Source organism: Saccostrea echinata, unplaced genomic scaffold, assembly GCF_033153115.1.
Source record: "Saccostrea echinata isolate AGI-Se365-2 ecotype Australia unplaced genomic scaffold, CSIRO_AGI_Sech_v1 ptg000077l, whole genome shotgun sequence".
Taxonomy (NCBI): domain Eukaryota; kingdom Metazoa; phylum Mollusca; class Bivalvia; order Ostreida; family Ostreidae; genus Saccostrea; species Saccostrea echinata.
The window spans coordinates 287,998-304,862 of record NW_026889826.1 but is presented as its reverse complement, the minus strand read 5'-3'; the positions used below and the strand labels follow the sequence as shown (position 1 = coordinate 304,862).

General features: G+C 33.7%; 1 protein-coding gene across 1 annotated transcript; it reads left to right on the top strand.

Moving 5' to 3' along the window:
- Positions 1-347: 347 nt before the first annotated feature.
- On the top strand, positions 348-15,795 carry LOC133176600 (deleted in malignant brain tumors 1 protein-like). Its single transcript, XM_061311710.1, has 5 exons — positions 348-1,188; positions 1,494-1,632; positions 8,472-8,638; positions 9,034-9,175; positions 15,624-15,795. The coding sequence occupies exons 1-5, from the start codon at positions 369-371 to the stop codon at positions 15,793-15,795; spliced, it is 1,440 nt and encodes a 479-aa protein (XP_061167694.1). The 5' UTR covers positions 348-368.
- The last annotated feature ends 1,070 nt before the right edge of the window (positions 15,796-16,865 follow it).

The following is a 16,865-nucleotide window of genomic DNA, read 5'->3' as shown; positions in this document are numbered from 1 at the left end:
TATCCAGAAGAACGGAAAAGATTGGTAATTATCTTTGTTTTTGAAGTGACATCAATTGTTTTTCCATTTATTTTTCAGTATTTTTAGACATTATATCTGTTATTTCGAGTTTTAGAGGGTTTCGCAAACATGCAACTATGTTCCTTCTAAATCTAAAGGTTCCATCATGAGCGAAGTTACTTCATAACGTGTACGAACTTGAGTCGAAATTTAAGATAGGAAGCAAGATATCTGAATAAGGTTATCCTCAGAATGGCATTAGACAATATTTATTGGGTCAGATTGATATGACTTATGTTTAAAAGACGGGTGCCTTTCTGTCTGAGAGTAGTACAATTATTTCTTCGCATCCATACTAGTAAAACAGAATGATTCTCTTTTTCTCTGTGTTTGTTGCACTTGCGCAAACAATTTCGGTTAACAGCTTTCTACTGAACACGAACAAGCCACTCTTGACGAACTTTTCCAGTTCATCTTCTGGTTACGATGCAAATACTGTTGCTTACATGCTTCAAAAGATGGACCTTTTGCAGATGAATATTCAACAACAAAACAAAACCTTGCAGACGCAAGCTACCATAATTCAAAATCTTTTGAATTTCACACAACAGTCACCGTCAACACAAAGTCTTCGCAGTGATATTTCCCTTCTTCAGGTCTACGTTCAGCGAATCATGGATGAATATCACAGACTCACCAATATTTCAAACGCAACCGATCTTGCAATGAAAATTAACAAAATGGCAAACTCCGTCCATTTCCTTTCGTCGTCGCTGATTACGCAAGAAAGCAAGATAAATAATGTTGAAGCTGAATTTAGGCGGCAAATAAGCATATTAAATGGGACAATTTTGAGCACTCTTTCGCAAACGACCAGCCAAGTTACGACCAACATAAATTCAATCTCTGCGATCAAACAGTCTTTGAATACACTCTCGTCCAAAGAGCACAACAATGAGAATCGGCTTACAACTTTGTCAAGTGACCTACATACTACACAGAGCAGGCTGAGTTCTCTTCAAAGCACAGTGTCTCAGGATCGACAACATACGTCACACCAACTATCAGTGCTATCGACACAATATTCTTCAGTCTCTGGAAGGGTTTCTGATACACTATCGCGACTAAATACCAATATTACAAGTATGGATTCCCGTGTACATAATTTGGAAGTGGAGGTCATTCCTAGTAAGTTCATCATTAATTTCTTAATACCATTATGAAAATATAATTCTCTCTTTTCTTTTTTGTATTTAAGGTTTTGTTGTTGTTGTAAAAGGCCTGACACCAAATAGTGGGCATTTAATGTTCCTCTTTTATTCCAATTTGATGACAGTGAAATTTAAATGTTGGGCTAATAAACAATTCGAGCCTCTATATGTATAAACGACTACAGATTGCATTTTTAACGTAATATACAGTCATTTAGGTAATAAAAAAATTACATACAGGAGTGAATACTTATTTTTTGTTTCCACTTCTACCAATCGCAGGTGTAAGACTTGTTGGTGGGAGTCACACTGGCGAAGGGCGTGTCGAAGTGAAATACCATAACGCCTGGGGAACTGTTTGTGATGATTTATTTACTGACACTAACGCTGAGGTCATTTGTCGCCAGTTGGGATTTGCTTGGTAACGTCATGAATTACTGTTTTTGAAAATTGTTTTAATCATTGAAATTGATTCTTATAAAAGTTAGATTTATTTTTTTTTATCATAATATATAACCGTTCCACACATTTTTTCTTATCATTCATCTTAAACACAAGTAGTGCGAAATACACAGGATTTTGCATTCTGTACAGAAACAAAGTGGCTTTCAAAATTTTTCATATACATGTACATTGTACATGTAAAGGGATCGCCTTCTTGCAATGCGTTTTAAAACAAAACAACCAAATACTCTATGTGTGGTCAAAAAGGAACTGTAAAAAAAATATTCTATTAATAAGATAAATATTTTTTTCTTATCGAAACAAAAACAAATACAGACCGAGTATTAAATATCAAATAAAGGTGTTGTCGTGTCGCCCTTTTGACTTTGGGAATTTGTGTAACTCGCTCGGTTGTGAGAAATCCTTAGTTATAATGATTCTGCTTTTCTGCCACCAGGTCCAGTTTAGGTTTGAGTGCACTGTAATAAGGAAAAGCAAAGCGTGGATCAAATAAAAAACGATGTAACGTTATTCAAGTCTCCGAATAGAATGCTACAACAAATAGTCACCAGGGGGTCGTAAAAAAAGCTTGCCAAGTATTGACTTTAGTAGTGTCATAAGTATGTTTTAGGTGCAATCTTAAGTCCTGACTAAGTACTACTTAAGTATGTCTTAAACCGTAACATAAAACGGACTTAGCTAGGTCTTAGCTAAGTCAAAATTATGTTCAAAATATTTTTTATAAATCATCCTAGTTTTTCAATATATATATATATATAATTGTAAAAATGATTTAGTTACGTTTTTAATCACATATATATTAAAGCTGACGTCATTACCTATCGGTTTTAGCTATTTTAGATTAGATTTCGAATTTAATTAAAGTTAATCCTGTTTAAATTATTCGAAAAACAATGTATTTGAAAACAAATATTGCACGGTCATAAAATGGCACTAGTGGTTCACTGTAAATGAGTGAATATTGTTTAACACTCGAGACTGCGATGTTTTCAGTTTACCGTTTGCTGTCATTCTTTCGTTTGACAAATGTTCACTTGTTTTCAAATTGTCATTCTCGCAGACATGGCACGATAACCGAGGGGTCGTAACATAAAGCTTGCTAAGTATTTTGACTTCATTCATTCATTCATTCTTTATTTCCTCATGACATGAGATAATATATAGAACAAAATCAACTATACATTATACAAAATATACAAAGTAAGAAAAGAAAACAACCAAACAAAAAGGAAAAAGAAAACAGAAATGAAAAATAAATAAACAATGTTATATACAATTGTCAGTGTGTTACTTCAAATAATTGTACTCTGATTACCAATTGCCCCCCACTGGCATATGTTGATGCATTACCCTATAGTAATGTGCCGACGCATCCCGTATAAGTCGATAGTTCCTTATTTTGAAAGTTACAATATTGTGTGCTTCTATCCTGGTGTTTGGAGTGCGACCGAGGAGTATTACGTATAGATCTTCTTCGGTGAGCACACACAGTTCAGCTGACAGTTCAACAGGAAAGGTGTTAATTATGTCACTCCACCAGTTGTTCCGGATGTCCAAAGTGATGAGGCACGAACAGCTGACATGAACAAACAGGTCATGGAATGTAGCCCCGCAGGAATGGCAGATATTCAGTGAATCACGCGGTGGATCGGAAAGGAGTTTGCATATAAACTTGTATAAGCGGATTTCATAACAATTTTTTGGCGTTTGCCAGAAGGAAGATGGATTACTATCACTGAAAACTGCTAGAAACCTCGAAAAATCTATGTTGATTGCCATGCGACGTTGTCTAAGATCCTTCTGTTTTCTGCTGGTTGTGGATCTCACAATGTTTCTCCAAGTAAGTTTGGAAGGGAACACGCCATCAGCTACCCACTCGTGCAAGAATTGAACAAGATCATATGCAAACAGTAATTTAACGACATCTGGAACAAATCCTTGTTGGCAGTTGCTTAGCTTTGCAAGGAAGGAAAATAAACGGACTAAAAATATTTTCTTTGGCAAAAAATTACAGTTCATACGACAGAGACGTCCAAAGAACAAGAGTTTCCTTACGTCTATCTCAGCACTTATTGGAAGGACGTTGAAGAGGCTTTCGCAGATATCGGATCTAGACTGACGTGGAAGGTTCTGTGAAGTCTTACATATAGAATGTTGAAAGACATGAAGACGTTGAGAATCTGTTGCTGATAGATTATTCCACAGTTCGCAGCCGTACAATACGGAAGGCAGGATGACCGATTTGTAGAGGTGAACTAAGGTTAATGGATTAAGGTAAGGAGATCCAATGTCTGTGAGAGCGTAAAAAGAGTTTCTTCCTTTCCTGCAGGCAGCATTTATTCGATCTGTTAAGGAGCAATTTCTGTTTAGAATAATTCCTAAGTGACTACAGGAATCTAGACAGGGAATAGGAACATCACCTAAAGTCCAAATGAGTTGCTGATTAGTTTTATTACCTTTAGCTCGAAATCGAAGAATACAAGATTTGCATGCGTTGAATTTAAAGCGCCATTTCCTGGAATATTCATATGCAACATTTAACATGATTTGTAGAGAGTTGGGGCTTAATCCTATACAAGAGATGTCATCTGCCAGTGAGGGACAATTGCTTGCAACATTGAGTAATTTCGTACATGCTGAGGATTGTTCTAACGTGTTAATCAATTCGTTAATAAATACTAAGTACAAAAATGCAGTGTATTTGAAAACAAATATTGCACGGTCACAAAGTGGCACTAGTGGTTCATTGTAAATGCGTGAATATTGTTTATCACTCGAGACTGCGATGTTTTCAGTTTACCGTTTGTTGTTATTCTTTCGTTTGACAAATGTTCACTTGCTTTCAAATTGTCATTCTCGCAGACATGGCACGATATCCGAACGTCTATGTACTTGAAATTGAAACTCTAATTAAACAAGCATTCTGAGAGTATTGCATTAGCAATACTAGTCCCCTACCGGCAAGTGTAATCTGGTTCCGTTCCCATTAAGAATTGAAAATGCTATAATTCCGTCAAAAATTAATGAAGCGGGGCGAAATGCGAACTTGATCTGTAACTAATCAAGGTAAAGCCACATACCAAAAATCAGCTCAATATCTACAAGCGTTTAGAAGAAAATTGCGGAAAACACGTAAAAATTGAAAAGGCCGTAATTCCGTCAAAAATCAATGAAGCGGAACGAAATGCAAACTTGATCTGTAACTCATCAAGATACAGTCACATACCAAAAATCAGCTCAATATCTGCAAGCGTTTAGGAAAAAAGTGCGGAAAACCAAGTGGGACAGACTGACAGACAGACAGAGGGACAGACAGACAGACAGACGGACAGACAGACAGACGGACGGACGGACAGACTCAGAGGAAACCTATAGTCCCCTCCGGTTTCACCGGTAGGGGACTAAAAACAATAGGTACATTTTGATTTTTTTTTCTCCAATATCAGCAAGCAGAAACTGCAGACGTTTTAAGGTATTCTTATTTACAATTTAATGAAGGATGAAAATTAAAAAATTGTTTTCAGAAAATAATTTTTCGTATATCTCCAACTTATCAACAATCTCTCTCTCTCTCTCTCTCTGGAACGTTAGTGAACGGTAGAGAACCCTGTCTGAATCCTCGCTTGTTGCGTTCTACATTCAATCTAATTTACAGAAAATCTTTATTTGTTTTCTAGTCATCATTCTTTAATTCATCGACAATTTTTAAAATCATTTCATCTCATTTTTTCACAGTGAACAAACAAATTCATGATTACTGTATACAATATACTTATAATGATTAGTATTTATAACCTAGGTCCCACTAATATTTCAAACGTATCCCAAAAAATAATATTTTGCATTTACATGTATATGTCATTTAGAGAGTGATATTGTAATCAGTGATGAATACCCCCCCCCCCCCCCCCACTCCCCAGGACGACGAAAAGCTAAAATTCTTATGCCAGTATATTAAATATAGAAAATTATTTTTTAATGCATAATATAAATAGAGGAATGTTTTAACATAGAAAGTCAACCTTAAATAGTTCTAAATAAATGTTTAAGAAAGTTAAGACATACTTAAGTCACCTCTACCGGCCGCCTAAGTTTTGCTAAGATTGTCAAATCTTAGTACGTTTCTAGTTACGGTCTTAAGTTTAAGACTGTACTTAAGTCCTACTTAAGCATGGTCTTAGACTTAAGTACCCTTTATGTTACGACCCCCGAATGTCTATGTACTTGAAATTGAAACTCTGATAAAAAAAAAAGTGCAAAACAATAGGGACATTTTGAATTTTTTCCTCCCAAATCAGCAAGCAGAGACTGCAGACGTTTTAAGGTATTCTTATTTACAATTTAATGAAGGATGGAAAAGAATTGTTTTCAGAAAATTATTTTTCGTATATCTCCAACTTATCAACAATCTCTCTCTCTCTCTGGAACGTTAGTGAACTCTGTCTGAATCCTCGCTTGCTGCGTTCTACATTCAATCTAATTTACAGAAAATCTTTGTCTTCCAGTCATCATCCTTTAATTCACCGAAAATTTTTAAAATCATTTCATGTTTTCACAGTGAACAAATAAATCCATGATTACTGTATACAATTTACTTATAATGATTAGTGTTTATAACCTAAGTTCCATTAATATTTCAAACGTATCCCAAAAATAATATTTTGCATTTACATGTACATGTTTATGTCATTTAGAGAGTGATATTGGAATCAGTGATGAATACCCCCCCCCCCCCCCGACGAAAAACTAAAATTCTTATACCAGTATATCAAATATAGAAAATTATTTTTCAATGCATAATATGAATAGAGGAATGTTTTAATATAGAAATTCAACCTTAAATAGTTCTAAATATATGTTTTAAAAAAATAGATTATACTTAAGTCACCTCTACTGGCCGCCTAAGTTTTGCAAAGATTGAATCTTAGCACGTTTCTAGTTACGGTCTTAAGTTTAAGACTGTACTTAAGTCCTACTTAAGCATGGTCTTAGACTTAAGTACCCTTTATGTTACGACCCCCAGGCACAATAAAACAAATCATTATGAGTTGCTCGTAGCATTACAAACAAGTGTGCCCTAACCTACCTAACATCTGGTGACTCATAGAGTGATTAACAATATTAAAAATACTTACTCTATATAATAAAAATCTAGAGAATGTAATTGGTAATAGAAATACTAACGTTGTACTCTTGTTTATACTGGATACATTTAAATTTACCTCCCTCGATTGGAGAGTTTGATAATAATAACAGAGCAAAACAAACAAAGACATTATATTTCCGGCATAAAACCAATAACAAGTAAAACGTGCCTAACTATAAACCTACACTCTACATACTACTACAACTTACCGAAATACAACAAAAATCATAAAAACACATATCAAATGTAAATGCCCTGATCTCAGTATAATTCTTTTAAAATAAATTTCTATTTTATTGAAAGCTCAAATTTTATAAACTCTAGAAATTAATTGCAAATGTTAGTAAATAATTAATTAACATTTTCTTTAATATGTTGACGGTGCAACCGTTAGGGCGAGCGCAGATACCTTTCAGTTTTAATTTAGATCGGGCTAGTCAGACAGCACGTGACATTTGCTACATCTAGACTCTGACGTCATATGACGTCGTATGTATGTTGCATTACCAAAACGAAGTCTGAACAGTGCTAATTTTAATCAAGAACGTTTGATTAATCTGCTTTATATCCATTATATCAAGGTGATTTTACTTTTTGTCGAGTTTTTTTTTTTTTTTTTTTTTTTTTTTTTTTTTTTTTTTTTTTTGCTACCGCGAGAAAGTTGTTTGCGGCGAGATGCAATTCGCTAAGCATTATGGGACCACAGGATGTGTAAAGTCCGAATTTTCTCTTCGCCCAGGCGTTGCTTTAAGAGCTCGCAGTGACGAGCCAAATAAAACATTTTTACCATACCTGTAATAAGGAAAAGCAAAGCGTGGATCAAATTAAAAACGATGTAACTTTATTCACGTCTCCGAATAGCATGGCCGAGTAGCGGGCGCAATTCCATTCGGGGACCCACGCTTGCCGTTAATAATTTTATCCAATCAAATTAATTTTCTTTGTTAATTTATATAAATAATAGCCGAAAAATCGCACTTTGGAAAATCACGTGACATGAACTGACCATTACCTGAGTATTTGACCTGCCACTTAACAAGTTAATCCCCTAACAATAGGTTTATGGATTCTACTTTGTTTTGCCAGTTTTTGACACTAGATAAAAAAGATAAAAGAAACCATAAAGAAATGTACATGTACAAAAAAACACATCACCTATCTACAAATTACTGCAGCTGTTCTCTTTTTCCAACAAAATTACATAATTGTATTTCTAAAGGCTTAAACAGTTTACTAATCCCTCATGCCAAATATTCTGAGTGACACATATTATTTATTTTAGACAATTACCTGAACTAATTTTTTCTTCAAAGACATTCCTTCTTTTTCATCAAATAAAGTACTATTACCAAATTTCTATACATATATCTCAAATTGTAACAGGAAATAAATAATTCCTATAAAATAATGAAACAAGAATACCAAAATGTTATGTTCAAATATCCACATGTACTTTAATCCCAACCCAAATTGAAATATCAATCGACTAAAATTCAAAGTGAAATTTTATCTTTATTCATAACAAAATAGTCATGTTGCAGATTTTATTTGACAAAATGGAATATGTCAGAAAGGACATTATTGTATTTGCAACAAATCATTCATAAGAAATGCCGGTGTTGTTTACGTATTGTTTTGTGTATTTGAAGGACTGGTGCCATCCAAAAGCAGAGCGCTCCATTTGGACAAGGGGGAGGGACAACTGTACTGGATAATGTCATTTGTAGAGGACCAGAGAAATCCATAGCAGGTTGTAAACACAATGAATTTGCAAAAGAAGATTGCAGTCATTCTGAAGATGTTGGGATTGTCTGCTGTGAGTAAACTTTTGAAAAAAATATTCTAAATCTTGTACAGTAAGATTTTCTTGTAAACTAAAACCTGATATTGCATACAAATAAATTGTTTGCATACACCATTTACATTTCTAAAGCCTGTCAAATATTGTCCAGACAATAATTATGCGACTACTGCACTAGTCCCGAGACGTCCTAGACATTCTATAAATAGATATCTGTCCCGTTGTCTCACACAAAGTTCAGCCGCCGGAGTGATTAGTTTTTCCTCATATTTCCCCTAAAATAGTCCATAGTTCGTTTGATCTTAGATTATATTTTTAATTTTTAACATCGTTATTAAAAAAAAAACGGATCAACATAGTTAATAAAAGACATTATTAAAAAAAAAAATTAAAACTTTTGTGCTAGACAGTCTCAGTCCGCTTGAGTGGGGGATCTTCGTCTAGAGAAGGAACCGTGGTCGTGAGACTAGGAAATACAGATGGGAGTGTCTGTGATGACAGCTGGGATAATGATGACGCTCGTGTGGTTTGTCGGATGCTGGGATATCATGGGTAAATACAGTGCTACTAAATTTAAATCAGAAGGAAAATCTATAATTATAAGATATCAAAACATAAACATCCAAAACACCATCCCCATCCTCTTGTAATGGTTGTCAGGTTTTTTTTTTTTTTTTAAACAGAATTTTGTTTAAATATAACATAATTTCTGCCTGATATTGTTTATTCCCCGCTATTGCTAAAAACTTTTTAAAAAGTTTTGTTAGTTTCTGGATAATATTTTTACAAGTCTTTAGGCTTTGTAATGAAAGAAGATGGGTGAACAAGGCGGGCGAAGTGCCTATAGTGCGACAAACATGAAGTGAAAAATAAAATCTCAATTATATCCAAAATTTCTTTGATATTTCACCTAAAATTAAAGTATACTTTATGTAAAATCTCTATAATTTAAAAAAAGCTCACAAAGACTGAAATTATTTGCCTACGAAATAGCATACACACACTAAAGAGAACAAAAAGGGTCATTTTCTCACATTTTAACAAAATTTTTCGAAATGAGTGGGTCTTCTCTCCATTTTTTTGAAAGTTAATCCTAAAAGTTTGCATAAAAATATGCATTTTTTGGTTTACAAAAAAAATGGAGCAAAGACCCACTATACATTAAAAGTACACTTTTATTACAAAGCATTCGCATCTTTCCGAAAAATACTTGAAGTCCAGTAAGCCAAGGGTCATATCACAAACATGATTTAAATGCCACTATTCATCAGGAGCTGTGTAGCGTAGTGGGTAGCGTGTTAGTCTCAAAGCAATATACTCCGGATTTTTATTGTTAGGGGTTCGAATCCCACGAATACCATTTTATTTTTGTAATAAAAGAATAATTTTTTCGAGATTTTTTTTTCTCAGAAAAGTTTTGATGATCATAATTTCATAAATTTCAACAATGAAAACTTTACTTTAAATACTTAATTCACAATTTGAATATGATTTTTTTTTATATCTGAAGCTATAGGCATTCTGCACGCCTTGTTCACCCATCTTCTTTCTATTTCGTGTTTATTTTTAGATCACAAGGTAAAGGCCAAGATCAGGTCCCGGGATCTTGAAACATCTTAAGCTTAAATCTTTCAGTTGTATTAAAATGTTGTAGACGTGAAGCAGACCACAATTAAAATATTTTTTCATATTGCTTCACAAAAGTGTTGCTATCTGCAAATTTAGAGATTAATTCAATAATTAATAGACATTTTACAGCTGATTGAAAATTTGACTTAAGTCTAAGTCTGTTTCATGATTCTGGGACCTGAACTTCCGTCACTGAACAAAATGGTTTCCAAATAATAATTCTAGTTCTCCTAAAGACTTTGTAATGCATTTTATACCTCTAATAACTAATGAATACCCCTATAGGTTTTGAGGTCAAAAGTTCAAAAGCTGGGTTAGAAAATGTACATGATTGCATAAAAAACGGTTTCCAGATGAAAACTAGTTTTCTTTGAGCTCTTATAACACAATTTATGGTGGTAATTCTCACTATGGCTAACTTAGAAAAGCCCCTTGTATAAGTTTGAGGCCAAAGTATAGAAGGTCATTGAATAATTCTTCTGTTCTTACACCGTTTTCCACCCACTTATTCTGCCCTTAAGCGGAAAACATGAATTCTCTGAATTAGTCTGTTTCTTCGTAGATTTTTATCTTGTTACAACAGGATTATATATATATAGAGAGAGAGAGAGAGAGAGAGAGAGAGAGAGATTACTCTATCTTGGTGACCTAATGTAATAACCGAATGCTCCCGCTCTGCCTTTGTCTTGTGTTATTCATTCTAAACACAAGAGATGGTCTGTCTTTTTCATGGTGTTGGGTTTTGTAAATGCCGTTGTTTTTACTTGTTCTATGGATTTTCCAAAACTGTTTAAGGTTGAGATGCAAAGCCATTTGAAGAGCATAGTCAAGAGAAAAATACATATATAGAGAAGGTGATCCGGCATTAAATGTTGACATAAATAAAACGTTATTTTTACATCCACTGAATATTACCTCCTTTATTTCTTAAGGAGGGATTTTTCTCTGGTTTCTGACTAGACGAAATAATCCAAGTATATTTGCTTGTATGCCTTTTATACGTAACTGTAATGTACTTAAAAGATCATGTTTTTCTTTACTCATCATAATTGTACAAATTTAGATAGAAATGGTAAGCTAAGTATGAAATCCAGCAAGGATTATATTAGTGGCGCAACTGCGGCGTATGAAAATATCTCCTTTTCTGCCTATCAAAATCACTTGCAGAACAATACATTTAGTTAAATTTTTTAAACAATCAAAGACTTAAAGAAACATTGAAATTAGCTAAAATTAATAAAAATCCCCTAAAATTTTAAACTATAGCAAATAATATTGATTTTCTAAACAAATTACAAGCTTCTGAAAGCTTCTGATTTAAAAACATTTTTGAGCAAAAAATCAGTAAAAAGTGTTTTTTCTCTCTTACTAAACGGTCAAAGCTTTTTGTTTTCATATCATTTTGTATATTTCTATGACTACTTTACCATATGTGAAAATAAGAAATATTTAAATATAAGAAGTATATAAAAATTACTATTATATCCTAAAAAAAATTAAGAAAAACAGAGGAAATTCGGATTAGTCAATGTCTCTTTTTGTTAAATTACGTCAAGTAATTTGATAGAATCATCTGATAGACCAGATATGGTAACATCTTTTTGTGCAAAAAGAAAAACATTTTAACTTTTAAAATAGAAGTAGGCACCACATGATTAGCAACAGTAATTTTTAACTCTAAATGTCAAGGAAAAAGATAATGACCTTGACCTGACCTTGCTTCGATAATAAAACGGTCAAATTTAATCTAACTGATACCATCACTTAGTGATAATGTCTTCTTGAATCTCTGAAAATTTCATTAATTTTTAAATACAAGAAATATGAGAAGAATCCCTCCTTCAGTAAACTATTGTTGTTCATCAACCAGTAAATGTCATTAAGCATACACTTGTAAAGATTCCTTGAGCAGTGGCTCTTCCATCAATGAAACACACAAAGAAGTACATTTCAATTATACAATAAGAATTCAATGCTCAATCTAACCTATTTCATCCTACTTTAGCATGTTTAGATGACTATTTCTATATACATAAATATAAACAATAAAAATTAATGTCTTTTTTTGTTTGTTAGTATGGGAATTAATTTTGCAGCTATTGCAGAAAAAGATTACATAACCTGCTTCCCATACTAACAAACAAAGAAAGCATTTTAACCACAAAAGACCAGCGGGGGTTTGATGTAAACAAAGTGGAGTCTAATAAACTAGATTTGTATCTGTCTTTTCTTCTTGTGTATGTTTGGGGTTTTTTTTATTATAAAGCGATTGTTTTGCCCCCCCCCCCCCCCCGACCCCGATTTTTCCTATGGTACACATAATGAACATGTATAATAACGTAATTTGGGAAAAAAAACGTCTAACAAGTCTAAGTGTAAATGTATAGGGGTAGCTGGTTCCTGTCTATAGGTATCTGCGAGTTTTATAAATCCATGAAGAATTTGTTCATTTCTCAAGTCTATCCCGCGCAAGCGATACGTTTTTTTAGCATTTTTCCAATTGTCTTAAAAGAGTATGTGTTCATTTTTTAAAATGTTAATTGCAATTATTTAATTGTACAAGCACTTACAACACTTTTTTGGCTGATGAAAGGAAGACCATGTCTTATTCTAAATTACAGAAATACGGAGACGTCTAAAACGTTCATCCTGATTGTCACTAAATGAAAGATAGGTTTAAAATCTAATATATACATTTGTGGTTTCTCCCTGTTATGTAAACATGCAGAGAGCAAATATCTTCATACCTGTATGACAGGGATTTATCAGCCTAATTTGGGAAACGCCATTTTTGGAGAATTTGGAAAAAATTATCGGCAATTTGATGAAATTGGGAAAAATTTAAAATGTTGCTTAAATCATGTATTAAGGTGTAATTCATTTAAGATTCCAGCTTGAACTCTTATTTGGGCAACCAAACAGACAATTTAATATGATCAAACCTCACCATACAAGATCAATTATTAATAATAGACTAATAAAAGTAATATTGTCTTCAATGAGTATAAAAATATTTACCTATATAAATAAGGGTAGTACATGTGTGTACATGATTCGAATTTAGGTCATTATAGAATCTGTTTCTGGAGATTATAAACCTCCTGCAAAAAATTATACTAAGTACACATTTTCTCAAAGTTCTCTTTTAATATGTATTAAAACACTGAAAATATATTTTTCTATCTGAAATAATGCGTACAGTCCTTACCATTCACTCATAGATCAATTGAGTAGGTTTGAAATAACTTCATAAATCAATACAATTACACAATATCACGATTTTCAGAAAAACAGAGGAAATTCGAATTAAAAATTAGCGATGTTTTTACAGTGTTTTTAAACATGTGTTATGATTGTAGCTTTGCTAAATGAGTTAAATATATGAAAATTACAGACAATCTGACAATTTTACTCTGTGTTTTTCCAAGATAATTAAATATAAAAGCATTGTTCACCAATTGGGAAAAAAACTGCCAAATTGGGAAAATCTGAACTCATTTTCAATTTGGAATGGGGACAAATTTCGGCCCCTGAGAAGGTACTGATAAATCCCTGTATGAAGTTTTCCAGGGCTCATATATAGGTCATTACGTGACCTAATCACACGGCGCAATAATATATAAATAAAATGACTTGCCCCTTAGCAATTGTAGCAGCATGCTTTTCATGAACGAAAAAATGTACAAAATTCGCAATAATAATCATTTTATTTAAAATGTAAACAAGTGTATAATCCAGTTCTTTGGTGATTTTACATAGAGAATTAAAAAACTTTTATGTCAGCCTGCACGGTCTCATCGTTTATTCTTATTTTTCCTGTACATAGAACTTTAGTTTCATTTTCATCATAAACTCTGAATGGTATTCAATTAATTATTCCTCAATGAACTTTACTCACGATAAATTTGCAAATCTGATGGAAAATATCAATGAATACATGCCATGCACAACATATGGAGAAATTGTGTGCAATTTATTCATGAGATTGTTTCCACGTGATTTATTTCTCATTAATATTCATTAGATGCTGAATAAACTCGAAATTCCATTTCTTTATATTTTTATGTTAAAACCTGCAAGCCTGTTTCGTTTTGTTTTTTCTTCAAGGCTCCGTCATAGTTATATGGGTAGAAATTTGTGTGAATAACAGCTGACGACTCAGGACACCGTTTTTCCGATATAAAGTAGATCCCATTGATGCAAAAAATTGCCGTCTTCAAATTAAAAAGGCGGTCGTAACTCCTCATGGAATGGTAAAACATGTATTTTATAAAAATAGGCTCTCTCCTGCACTTCTTAATTGGCGGAAGAACTCTGTCAACTTGTAATAAACACTTACATTTCCCCATAAAAAATGATAAAAACACCAGTGCGCGCTCTTTCCTTCATTAAAACAATATACATGTATTCTCGCTTCGAATTTTCAAATCAAAATGGCGGTCGCAACTTTCACTTTGGTATCAACAATCTTGTCATTTCCGGAAGAAGATATTAAGAAGAATCAAACCATCGGCGGAAGAACTTTATCCGAAATAGTTAGGATATAAAATTCGCGATTTTTTGTATTTTCTTTATATAAACCTTTATAAATTCGGCCGCCATTATAGTTCCAAAATGGCCGATATGCAAATCAGCAGACTGAACACCATTTCTCCATATGAACATTTCGGTAAGCACACGTGCATCATCGAGAGCGTTGTCTCAACAATGTAAGCTGTCGCCAGTGTCTCTGTGTCTACATCATAATAAATATGCCTTACTGAAATAGCAGATACAATGTTTTTGGTCAAATTTTATAATGTTTAGTTTGATTTCAAGGTAACTGGCTCGAACTAGTGTCTTCATCCATACTTTTCCGACCGAAAGTCCTCCAACTTTTTATATATTTAAACATCGGACGTATTTCTTCTGTCTTTTCAACATCGAATGTCGCTTCTCATGAATACAAAAATTCCCAGACAATAATATGCTCACAATTATTGATCACAAGTAGCCTTTCACAAAATATTCCCTTCAAAACAGAATCCTTTACCAGATGAATTCGAAGCGTAACCGCTTTTCAAGCCAATATTTTGTTAAAATCTACAACGGACAGCAAGTGCAAAATTTATATTCGATTGTTCATCTCAAATGTGTATATAAGTTATAAATAACAAGTTTAAAAACTTCACTAGGAAATTAAGTGGGTCGGTACGTGATCAAATCTTCTGAGAATGTCTTCGGCCTCCACAGGATTTGATCACGTGACCGACCCACTTCATTTCCAAGTGAAGTTTTTAAACTTGTTATTTATTTCTTAAATATAATCTATTTTCCTTTAATTTGAAGTAGATGTTTTCATTAGTATATTTGTTATATCTTTGATTTTCAGCACTGCAGAGGCGGTGTCTTCCGCTCGGTTTGGAGAAAGAACTGGACAGATATGGATGGATGACGTTAGTTGTGGGGGTAGTGAGACATCTCTCGCTCATTGTTCCTTCAGTGGATTTGGAACTCATGACTGTAGTCATAGCGAGGATGCGGGTGTAATATGTCACTTATAATGAAGTTGTTTTACACACTTTTACGGACCAAAAAATCTTATGAATTAAAAATTCCAAAAAAATGTTAACATTCTTATTCATGAACATTGATTAACTTCATTGTAAAAATGCTTTGCAAATAAATTTTAAAAGAAATACATGTATATGTTAATTTTCCCATGCTTAAGTACAGTACTTACCAGACCCAACTTGACGGAAAGCAATCCCACAGCGGTCCCAGACCAGTCCCAAAGCAGACCCGGGGGCTGCTTTCTGGGACTGCTTGGGTTTCAGGTTCGGTCTGGTTGGTACTGTACAATCAATAAAAATGTGTCATTAAGAAGTTTGACAACCTGTTTTAGTTGTATCTTTCGTGTGATTTAATAGCAGTATTGACTACGAAAGATTCCAGGTTTTCCCTGTATTAACGATCAGTAGTTACTAAGTACACCAAAACGTTTTAGCTAGCAATGTAGCTATTATTAAGACACGGTTTCTGAACTATTGGTTTATTTTGCTGAATCGTTTAATTATTGACAAGAAGAAAAACACTGTATGCTGCACGGGGGGGGGGGGGGGGGGGTTGAATGGTGAAGCTCGAGTGCACTTTATGTCGGCAATGACATTACTGGACAGAGGAACAGGTTAACTTCCTTTTTGGTACCGTGTTCAGAAATCTCGTTGTCAGGGCCACAGAGGAGAAGTTCATAAGATAATATCTGTCTGGTGTGATTCAAAATATACAAGAATTTGTACTTAAAGCTGAAAATGATTCGTAAAAGGAAGACAGTTAGCTTTGTCCGCCATATTAGATTTCTCAAGACCGTCGATCTCAAGCCGCTATATAAGTCTCCGCTTTGAACAGAGTTCAATGTACTATCATTCCGCTTATAGCGTGTCAGTTTGCTTAATCAAGCGTGCGAAACTTTCACACGTTGATTACCATATTGATTGGTTGATTGGTTTTTAAAAAAATGCATACTACTTTACATTTAAAACACAGGACTTCCAAAACCACCGAGAGTATTGTCCAATCGCATCTAACACGTTGAATGATTGTTTACTTCGGTAGAAAACAGCAACACGTGGTC